The 11,743-nt window shown below is 47.2% G+C and overlaps 1 protein-coding gene across 1 annotated transcript in view; it reads left to right on the top strand.

Moving 5' to 3' along the window:
• Positions 1 to 10,672: 10,672 nt before the first annotated feature.
• Positions 10,673 to 11,743, top strand: part of ACO1 (aconitase 1) — a 30,313-nt gene continuing 29,242 nt past the window's right edge. Inside the window, exon 1 of the mRNA XM_030885348.2 lies at positions 10,673 to 10,791. Coding sequence (XP_030741208.2) covers positions 10,695 to 10,791 — 97 coding nt within the window. The 5' untranslated portion in view covers positions 10,673 to 10,694. The remainder of the gene's footprint in view (positions 10,792 to 11,743) is intronic.

An 11,743-nucleotide genomic window follows, 5' to 3' on the forward strand; every position in this document is an offset into this window, starting at 1 on the left:
CCCCTTCCATATGATTAATGCTCAGGAAAAAATGTCTTGGTGGATTTGATGGTGGTGTTAGGAAGCCACCTCTTCCAGGACCCCTTCTTCCACTGTTTGTTTGTTTGTTTGTTTGTTTGTTTTTAACTTCATTTTCTCACAAAATGAGCAGTTGCTTTATTACCTCTTTTCAGTGCAAGTGTTTTAAAAAGAGTTGTGTTTTTAAAAACAACATTTATGAACTAAGAATCAAATAAATGATCTGGTTTTAGGGGGTGATTCAGAGATATTTCTTTTGTCCAGATGTAGCCGTACAATAAAGCAAAGCACCAATGATCCATTGCTGGACTTGGTCAACAAACTGAGTTGACCAGCCATGGTGATGGTGCCGCCTGAATGCCTCTGGCCTCAGGCTCATCTGTGCTAACTTAGACATCCTGGGAATCTCACTTTTGGCAGCGAGATGTTTATAGCAATGCAGTGTTTAGAAAGACCATCATCGGTGTGGGCTGGGAGCAATTAAATTCTGTGTAAATGGGGTGGGGTGCAGCCTAGCTGATCTTTACAAGTGAACTGAAATACACGGGGATGTTGACTTTGGAGCTGTGAGGGCCATGGGAACACAGGCTGGCTCTCTGTAAGGTGTGAGAAGAGAAGATGAGCGGTGTGTACAGGTCACATGAAGACAGCGAAGAGTGCTCTGCGTTCTGTTTGCACAGATTAGGAAAGTCTACTCTTGTGAGTCTCCCGACACTCCAGGTAAACGACTGCGAGGATATGTGCTGTGTAGTTGAGACCACAGGAAGGTCATTCTCACTGGGACGCCTCTTTCACACTCCCTGAGGATAGCCGTCCATCCCACCAGAGACAAAGACAACAAAAATCCTCCCCTACACTCATTCCTCCCACCCCATTCCTGACAGGAGTTCCGCGGCACAGTCACTCCGTTCTGCAGCCCCTCCTGTGGGTATGTGGAAGGCCCCTGGTTGGGTGTAGCACTCTCTTCTTTCCCTCATATATCTAAGAGGATTTACCTGTAAGTCATCAATTCATGTGCCCCAGAGGCTGGGAAGACCCATAGAGGGCAATCGTATTTTACCGGATCATTGTCATATGATAGAGCATCTATTCCAAGTGGCTTCACCAATATCTGGCTGGGAGGATAAACACCACGTGACAATGAGTCAGAACCAACTTGACCGCACTTAACAGCAGTGCTAACTAATGTGGAGCCATTCACGCTCAGCTGGGGGTATGGTCTGAGATGGCTTTCCAGGAAAAGTAATGGCTTCACAGTGTGCCGCCCATACCCTCTGCTCACTCCCCCCTCAAACCCAAGGATGATTCATTAAAGGTTGCATGGGCTTATGCTCCCAGAAACCAACTGGGTTTTCAGTGCACCCAAGCATGGGATCAAACCACAGAACAGGTTTTACAAAAGAAGAATTTCCAATGCCTAACATGGAAAACTATTTAACTTCAGTGTCCAAGAAAGACCAACACTGGCTCGTTACCTTCCAACTTGGCAGAAGGTAGACGCACAGTAGTCCTCTTGTCCATGGGCTTGTTTTCTGTGGTTCCCGTTTCCCGGGATCAACTATAGGCCCCAGATCTTACAAACTGTGTCTCCCTGTTCAGAGAATGGGGATGAAATCCTGTGTCATCCCTCTCCATCCCAGAACAAGCCTCCTCCTCCTTCCCTGGCACACCGCTGGAAACATCTCGCAGGTTTGATGAGGCGTTTGTTTGCCAATGGTGTTGATGTAAACATTTCATGACGGCGATAAATGTGTTTAAAAGTGAGTACTAAATGCATTGGAGCCCTGGTAACATAGTGGCTATGCGCCGGACTGCTCACCAGGTCAGCTGCTCCTGGGGGGGTGAGATGGGGGTGCTTTCCACTCCCGATAACAGAGTCTTGGAAACTCCCAGGGGCAATTCTACCCTGTCCTATAGTCTCTGTGAGTCAGCATCAACTTGATGGCAGTGAGCTTAGAGTTAACATGTAAATGCATGCTTACTAAAAATAAAATGTGGGTATATACCACGGAAAGGAACAATTCCCCTTTACACAACTTATTCTTCTACTTAGAAATAGAGGACTTGACTCTAGAGCTCTCCTTTTATGTGCATTTATGTACAGGGGTGGGGGGCGGGCAGTGTGGAGCATGGGTGTGCACACAGGCCCATGCCCTTGGCTGAGGAGATACAGAGTCTTGAAGATTTCTTTTACTTAAAGTGGATTGTAGTATACAAAGCATTCTACAACGTTTTCATTTTACTTATATTGCTTAAAGTAAATTTTTGCTTACATTTGGAATGTTGTAAAGAATGATATGCCTTTTTATATTGACAGATTGGTTTCCTCTCACTCTCTCAGAATGAGTGGGGTTCCCAGGGCAGAGGATCAAAAATGTAACCTTACAGTGCTCTTTGATCTCCTTTTGACCCACTTTAAAGTCTCAGTTTTTAATATTTCTATTTATTTAATTTTTATTTATAAATATTTAATATGTAATATTTCTATTGAAAACTATAATAGAAATTTCTATTATGACATTAAATTACTTTCTATTTGATTGAGAGTTTTTTCTGTTTTGTTTTGTCATTGTTGATTGTTTGTTTGCTTCCTGTTTACATTTTGTATGATTTCCAGTATATGAAATCCAGGATAGTTAGGCCTATGGAGACATTAGCTGCATCAATAATTACGTAAGGTCATGGCAGGGGAGACTAGGGGAACGTCGGAGCTAACATTAAAAAAACGAGAAGAAGATGTCCTGAGATGGACTTAATAGGATTGAATGATGAAATTTTTGATATATTAATTCTATGCCAATAAAAACTATTTAAAATTAAAAAAAATAATTTTATTGGGGGCTCTTTCAGCTCTTTTTGCAATCCATACATACATTCATTGTGTCAAGCACACTTGTACATATGTTGCCATCATCATTCTCAAAGCATTTTCTCTCTACTTGAGCCCTTGGTATCAGCTCATTTTCCCCCCTCCCCCCACGCTCCCTCCCTCATGAACCCTTGATATTTTATAATTTTTTTTCATGTCTTACACAGACCGCTGTCTCCCTTCACCCACTTTTCTGTTGTCCATCCCCCTGGGAGGGGGTTCTATGTCAATCATTGTGATCGATTCCCTTTTCTCCCCCCACCTTCCCCTTCCCCTCCTGGTATCGCTACTCTCATGATTGTTCCTGAGGGGTTTATCTGTCCTGGATTCCCTGTGTTGTGAGCTCTGATCTGTACCCGTGTACATGCTCTGGACTAGCCAGATTTGTAAGGTAGAAATGGGGTCATGATAGTGGGGTACAGGAAGTAGTAAAGAACTAGAGGAAAGTTGTGTGTTTCATCGGTGCTATACTGCTCCCTGACTGGCTCATCTCTTCCTTGTGACCCTTTTGTAAGGGGATGTCCAATTGTCTAGAGATGGGCTTTGGGTCTCCACTCCACCACCACCCCTCATTCACATCAATATGATTTTTTTTTCTGGGTCTTTGATGCCTGATACCTAATCCCATCGACATCTCATTACACGGGCTGGTGTGCTTCTTCCATGTGGGCCTTGTTGCTTCTCAGCTAGATGGCCACTTGTTTATCTCAAGCCTTTAAGACCCCAGATGCTATATCTTTTGATAGCCAGGCACCATCAGCTTTCTTCACCACATTTGTTTATGCACTCATTTTGTCTTCAGAGATCGTGTCAGGTAAAGTGAGCATCACAGAATGCCGGGTTTTTAGAACAAAGTGCTCTTGGGTTGAGGGAGTACTTAAGTGGAAGCCCAATGTCCGTCTGGTACCTTAATACTTAACGAATAAATATATGTACATAGATCTATTTCCCTATCATTTTATATATAAATATATTCACATATGTACTTGTCTCTATTTAGACTTCTATAAATGTCCTTTGCCTCCTAGTTCTTTCCTCTATTTCCTTTTACTTTCCTCTTGACCCACTATCAAATTCAGCCTTCCTTGGGGTTTTAGTAATTCCTCTCGGCTACATAGTCCTTGATGAAGCCTGACCAGGCATCCTACGTCCTCCTTGCCATCGATTTTAAATCACTTGTTTTTCCCTTGTCCCTGGGTTTGCTGGCACCCCCTTTCTTTCCCCTGCCTCCCCCTCTCCCATGTCCCTCCGGAACCATCAGTCCTGTTTTTTTCTCTGTATTGTTTATATTTAAAAAAATTTTTAACCATAAATCATCTTCCCCAAATTGAGCTTTAAGTCAGTTTTCTTTCATTTGGAATCATAGAGAAAGTTTGACAAATGGTTATTGAAGGAGACTTCAAAGAGGGCATGGAAATTTTTCTATAGCTTTTCATTCTATTTTCCCATGAATTTTCAAAGTTCTGTCTTGGAACTACACAGAAGTGCCCAAAGACTTTGATATGGTACATGCTTTTTTTTTTTTCCTCTCAACTCTACCTTAGAAAAATATTAAACTTTTTTTCCTCCTGTGAGAATTTGCTTTTGATTGATTGGAAAATCATTCACATTGTGTGACCCCAGGCAAGTCAGATTCTTTTCAAGGGCCCTCAGTTTCTTCACATGGGAAATGCAAGGACCTCCCATTCATTGCACCTCATAGTGAGCCTATGGGGCAGGGTACAAAAGCCCCAGAACATCTCCAGGCTGTCAGCCATCGCAAAGGCAGCCTGCCACACCTCTCTCCCAGAGTGGCTCACAGGTGCTCACCACCCACCTTCCCGTTGGAACCACGTGCCTAACTGCTGTGCCACCAGTGCCCCTGGTGGGGAGTGGTGCCACACCTCTAAGTTCTGAACCAAAAACTTCACATTCTCTGATCGGTCTCATCACTGCCTCCTTGACACCCAGCATCAAGGTGTCCCTCAGGGAGGGCGTGGTGACAGGTGAATGCCAATGTTTCAGGTAAAAGTGCCACTCCGTGTCACCTGCATATATCCTAAATTGAGGCCAAAAGTAAGTGGGCAGCCAGACTGGATGTGGTTGGGCAGAAACCCAGCTCAGCACGCCCTCCCCCCCTTCACCAGCTGCATGACGCACTGCTAGGTGTCTGATCTCGGAGTCACCGGCCTCCAACTCACTGCCACTGAGTCAATTCCGACTCCTAGCAACCTTTCAGGACAGGGTAGAACTGTGAGCTAACAGGCTGTAAGTGTTTAAGAGACTAGAAAACCTCACATTTCTTCCTTGGGGCAGCTGGTGGTTTCAAACTGTTGACCTTGTGGTTAGCAGCCCAAAGCACAACTACTACACCAGAGCTCCGAGTGGGATTTTCTTACTAATCTGCTTTCAACATCTGGTGTTTACATCTCTGCTACTCCCCCACATCCTCCCGCCCCCAGCACACACATGCACGTACACACACACAATGTACAAGTCACCCAGCTAGTATTTCAGGGTGGATGGCTGGAACTGGTTAGCTTTGACAAGCACTGTTTCTCCACCCAGCATTTTACTCAGGGTCGTAGAGGCTCTCAGACACTGCAGGTGTCTCTTTGGATCCCTGACGAAGAGCTGCTCCTGTGCCGGCCTTGATTCAGCAGCCAGGGTGGATGGTCACAGTCCTAACTTGTCTGACCGCCGGGATCCCGGAAGGACATCTAAAGTTTGGGATTGTTGCCCCAACCTCACTGCTTGAAAGCCACCATATCCTGCCTTCCAACCCCCACCCCAGTCCCCGCCCCCGTGCCCTTTGCTCCCTCCACCTCCATCGCAGCATCTTCTCATCCATGGATTGAGAAGGACAGCGGCGTCAAGACACTGCAGCTGTGTTCACCTCTCCTCCCAAACACCAGCACAGGATCATCCCACCCCACTCCCCAAAAGATCTACCTTTACTCTCTGTTTGTCCTCTTTTTCATTAGTACTGTCTGAGATAAGATGAAGCCAGGGAAGAGGGCAAGAACAAAAGCAGAGGCGGGGCGTGGCGGGGGCGGCAGGGATAAGAAAGAAGGGTAACAGTGGACTCTGTGCTTTATGTGCTGTCAGAAGTATGGAGAGCTTCCTGGCCATTTGCTTGGCTTCTAGAAGAATCTTGGGGCAGTGTTAGAATCTGCAGGGCTGGTGGTAGTGCATGTGTTTTGCCAGTCTGGGGGGATTCTGGTCAGTTAGGTAGCATTGATGGTCCCTGGATTCCCCTGTGGATTTGGACCCTCACATGCTCCTTGGAACTCGGTTGATTTGGCTTCCTCTTGGGGTTCCTAACACTGAACCTTCAGTGGGATGTGGGAGAAAAGCAATCGTGTGGGCAGAGCCCTGGAAGGGCCCTCCAAGCATAAATGGAGAGGCTCTTTCCCCAACTTCCAAGCTAAACTAGTTTGTGGTGGCCAATATTCCTGTTAGATATCTACTGGCCTATGACACTGTAAAGAGTGCAGGTGGCATAGGGAGGGCAGTGCCCGGCCGGGCCTAGGTGCTGGGTGACCACTGGAAAGAAGAATGGTGTTTCTTGTGGGAGCTCTTAAGCCCGGGATTCTCTCCAGCTCTCAGAGGGCTGCCTGGTGGCCTCCAGCCAGCAGCTACAGCAGAGGCAGAAGCTGTATGAACAGTGGAAAGAGCCAGGGTTCAAATCCTTATTCTTCTTACGAGATTTGCCCTTGGCCAAGTTTTCCCATCCGTCCAAGCTTTAGTTTCCTCGGTTGTAAAACTGGAGTAAGTAAGATTGGCTTTCTCTGGAGAGATATAGAGCGCAGGGTTAAAGGCTAAAGGCCCTGGCTGTGTCCCTGCTCTTCCACCGCATGCAGGGACAGTGTCCCTCTCTACCCAGAATAATTTTGAGGTTTTGCTCGGCCAACCATCCGACTTCCTTGTGACTTAGTGGGAATCTGTTACAAATCCCTTACGCTTGCATGACACTTTATAGACTCTTCCCTGAAAACATCCCCCAAGCCGCCCACACCTTGGGTGGAGCCTGAGTTCTTCCCCTTGGCTATTGCCCATTCACTCAGGGCCCGTGCTCTCTCCGAGCTGCCTCTGTTTGAGGCCTGCTACGCCTTGCTCCCCAACCCGGCTCCCTCCCACCTCCATCCTCAGTTTCCTAGCTGCAGCTCCCTCCAGGTTGAGTGGCAGCACAGGTGCAGACTGGGGCCTGCTTTCCATAACCTGCTGCTGCTGTGGAACCACACAGTCGTTTGCAGAAAATAAACTAGTTGCCAACATTTGTAAATTCAAGAGATTGCATGTAAGCATGCGGATGGTCAGCCCCACTTGAAAGCGTGGATGTGCTGCTGACGCTGGGCTGGCGTTTCAGCATGGAGTTCTGGACTGGAGCCTGGGAGGCTGCTGCTTCCTTTATTTAACACAGCGGTTCTCAACCTTCCTAATGCTGCCACCCTTTCATACAGTTTCTCATGTTGTGGTGACCCCCCCAACCATAAAAGTATTTTCATTGCTACTTCATCACTGTCACTTTGCTACTGTGATGAATCGGGCGACCCCTGTGAAAGGGTCATTTGACTCCCCAAAGGGGTCGCCACCCCCAGGTTGAGAACCGCTGCTCTAACAGGCACATTCTCCCTAGCCACCTGCAAAGCCTGCTGCCTGTGTGTAGGCCCCCTGCCTGGAGCCCGGGAAGCAGCTCGCTTTAGAACATGACCCTTCTTGTTCTCATACCTTCCGTACTGCCTCCTGCAGTGAGTGTAAGCTCCCCCACCTGCCATTTCACAGTGTCCAGCAATGATTTTTGAGAACCGCTAAGATGTTCACAAGGTGGTGGTGCCTGACCACATCTACCCCAGCTCAGCAGTGGGACTCCGGAAGCTGCAGTGAACAAGGTCCTCGGTAATTCTAATACACATGGTCTAGGAATGGGCCATTAGCAACACAAGGATAGGATGTCCCCACATCCTTTCGGGCTTTCCTTCGCTGCAACTCCAGAACTCCTAGAGGGGTTTGATGGGTCCAGGTGGGGTCAGATACTTTTTGTCACCACCACCTGAAAAATGACAGCTCCTGGGTGGGTGGGGGGGGGGGATCTTGTGGGACCAAGGAAGAGAAGTTCCTAGCAGAGAGGTGCTGGAGCGGTGACTTTTCGCTGGTCTCAGTTGTCGCTTCGGCCTGTCGCAGCTTGTCCTGTCACCACCTGCACTGGTAATTCAAGAAAGGAGGTACTGCTTATCAATTAGCTGCCTCCCCCCAAAATTTCCTCATACTGGACGAGGCACAGATGTACAAATATCTTATGCGGTTGAAGCCTGTTGAAGGTTATGTTCTAATGCAAACAACTGTGAAGGGCAGACAATGAAAACGCAGTGTTCTTTTCAGTCCTGACTTCCAGGCTCCTGTTCCTCTTCAGGGACCTTATCTCTAGTCCCCTTTCCGCTCTCAATGAGAATAAGGACCTGTCGAGAACAGTCTGGAGGCCACATCTGACCTTGTCTGGCGGCACAAGGGAGGAGGCGAGTCTGACAGTACACCATCCCAAGGCTGATTAGCCACACGGCAGAGGCTAGATATGCCTCCACCCTCCCTCTTTCTTTGACCTTGTTCTGATACTAACGGCCCCTCCTGCGGCACTCAACTTCTCTGCTGGGTTCGCTAATCCACTGCCATGGCCACACAGAACTCACAGACAATCCTCACCATGATGCGAATTTTTTAGGATCCAGTCATTGGAACTCGGTAGCGCCTCTTCTCAGCCAGCAGCCAAGTCTCTCTCTGGTCCTCAGTTCCACAATCCCGGGCCTCTTGCTCTGTGTGCCAAGAAGCCTGCCTGCCGCTCGCTTCTCACGGGCTCAGCGGAGCCCCTCCTCCACTCTGCCCCATGGTCTGCACGCCGCCATCACCTCTGCCACCTCCGCTGCTTCCGTCAGGGATCTCGTGAGATGTGCTCTGCTGGTGGCTCTTTCTTGGTGGTTCCAGGAATTCACTCTTTCCCTGTTTCTGAGATGGCTTTCTTAAAAGAGTGGCCAAACTGACCAGCCCTCCCGTGAGAGCCTCTACCTTTTATTTGCATCGTCCCACCTAATCCTGTGGTGGGAGTTCTAGAGCTATAGATAGAAGAGGCTTATTTAAGCAATTTCGTATTCTGATACCAGCTTAACCACGCCTGTCTATTGAGACAAGACCAGATCTTTATACTTCCATGAGGAGTGGTGTACTCTTCATGGTACCTTTTTTCCTAACATATCTCATTGCGCATATCATTTCCTTCAATATGTTGATTTGATATTATGTATTCACTAAAACCCTTGAGTTAAGCAAGAAGAATGTTACTACTCATGCTGTAGCTGCCGTCAAGTCGGTTCCAACCGAAGAGAACACCGCACAGGGCCGGGCCTGCGCCATCCTCCCGATTGTCCTGGGTTGGAGGCCACGGCTGCGGCCACTGTGTAGTCCATCTTGTCCAGGGCCTTCCTCCTTCTGCTGCCCCTCTCCTTTGCCAAGCACGATGTCCTTCTCCAGGGACCGGTCTCTCCTGACAACGTAGCCAAGGTGCATGAGACACAGTCGCACCATCCTTGCCTCTAAGGAGCAAGGCTGCACTTCTTCCCAGCTCCTTACCGTGTTAGTTTTAAATCTTACTTATCCTCATTAAGAAGACGATGGAACTGATGTGATAAAGGGTTCTCATCTAAGAGGCAGGGCCAGAAGCCAAGCCCCTCCTGGTTTCCCAGCCAGTGTGCTTTGCTGTACGTGTGCAGTTGTTTAGAATTGGCTGTATATCACAGCGGTCAAGACCAGGAATCAAATCCTTGACTTACCACATGGGATCTCTAAAAATAAAGATCCCTGGTGGTGTAATGGTGAAGTGCTGGGCAGCTAACCCAGAGGTCACCTGTTCGAGCCCACCAGTTGCGCTGAAGGAAAAAAAGTGGCAATCTGCTTCTGTGAAGATTTAGCCTTGAGCCCCAGGGGGTCGCTCTACTCTGTCTCTACGGTTGCTGTCAGTGGGACTCGAGTTGACAGCAGCTGATTGTTTTTTCTTTCATTTTTCGTTTTTCAGTAAGTGAAAGGTTCCGGAAGTCTTCCTCAGAGCTGGGTAGCGAGTCCCCTCCAAACCTGTAGGGAGTTTAAGTCTCTGCGCCACCACCGTGTACTTTCGAGAGGCCCTGCTGGTAGCCCTGTGTTATCACTGCGTGCCAAAACGAGCCAGGAAGGTGTCTGGGGTGCAAGTTTAGTGACAATGAACAGGAAGTGCGTCGGGTGTTTGCAGAAAGCAGCTGCTCTCCAGTCCTCACTTCCAAAGTTCAAGTTTTGTGCCATTACACAATGTCACCCGCCATGGACTTCTCATTTCCTGCCAAGCGAGTCCTGGGCCCAGCACACAGGTCCCTTCCCATGTCCCAGACTTGCCTCTTCTCCATCTGAAGCAGCAGGGGCAAAGCCGCCGGGGCAACGCTTTGTTCTGTCCCACACGGGCCCCAGGAGTCCCGGTGGACTTGTTGCCGGCTAACTGAAATAGCAACGTCTTCATCGCAGATGAATGTTGGGAGTTTGCACGAACAAGGTGAAAGCAGTCAGGGTTTTGTACTCTCTTTAAAGGCAAACGCAAACTTTAGCAGTAGCTTCACAGACGCACACCTTATTTGCCAAGAATGCCCGTCTTGTGTTCCTTTGTGCCCTTTGTTCCCCTAGTGTAGAAAGATAAGTGATTCGCATAAGTGGCTATTTCGTTCTTGAAGAGGGCAGGTGCTGTAAGTGAGGTCCTGCTTTGAACACAGATTAACTTTCTACTCTCCTTTTTAGGGTTACGTGATCATCAATAATCATGAGCAACCCATTCACCCGCATTGCTGAGCCATTAGACCCTGCACAACCGGGAAAGAAATTCTTCAATTTGAACAAATTAGAAGACTCAAGATATGGTAGGTGCATGACTCTATAATGTAATTGCTTCTGACGGCATTTGGAACCTCATTTGCATTATCATTAAGTTGTGTAATTAATTAGACCCTAAAAGAGATGGAAAAATAAGTAGAAATGTAGGGTTTTTATTACAGGACTGAGCCTGGGTTAGGAAACCAGCTGTGCCAGAGAACAGCTTAATGTTCATGAGTTAAGCATACAAGCTCACAATGTATGTTTATGTGTATTGAACATTTATATAATACTCCAGGATAGGAAGTATTTACGTTTATAGATTATGTCATTTAATCTAGAAGACAGCCCTATGGCGTCTTGTATAAAATATGAGAATACCCAGAGAATACCGGAATACTTGTATAAAATATGAGACCCAGAAGATTAACGTGCTCACATAACAATAAACTATCTCAATCCACCCCTTGCCAACCTGGCACCTGTACACAATTCTTTAGCCATATGTACATATATAATTTACGGACATTGAAGAAATCACACTTATACTTATCATCAATCATCTATTATACAGATAAATGAAAACACAGTCCAATTGTATCTGATATATCATACCTGAATGAAGGAAAGATATGCAATAAACACATAAAAAGAAAATACATTGACAATTACAAACCTCTCATTTGCCATTGATCACGTGGTCGTAATTGATAGGTAGAACTACCTTCTACAACTACCCATTCTGTATTACCTTTGCCCTCAGCAAGCACCTCAGCTGGCTGGTTTTTTGCCTGGTGGGGTGACCCAGACCTTCATTCCTGAGGGGTTTGGGTCATTATAAGTCCTGTCAGGATTGGGTTGCTGTAATTTACCATTTACTGTAATCACAGGGCATGGTAGCACTAAGAGTCGGCCAATTGTTTCTAAGGGCTCAATATCCTCCTCTTCTGGATCATCAGCCCATATGTTCCCATCCCATGTTTCCGGGTCCCAACTTTT

The sequence above is a fragment of the Echinops telfairi genome, unplaced genomic scaffold (genome assembly GCF_000313985.2).
Source record: "Echinops telfairi isolate 266 unplaced genomic scaffold, ASM31398v2 ScPeMD7_25;HRSCAF=90, whole genome shotgun sequence".
Classification (NCBI taxonomy): Eukaryota; Metazoa; Chordata; class Mammalia; order Afrosoricida; family Tenrecidae; genus Echinops; species Echinops telfairi.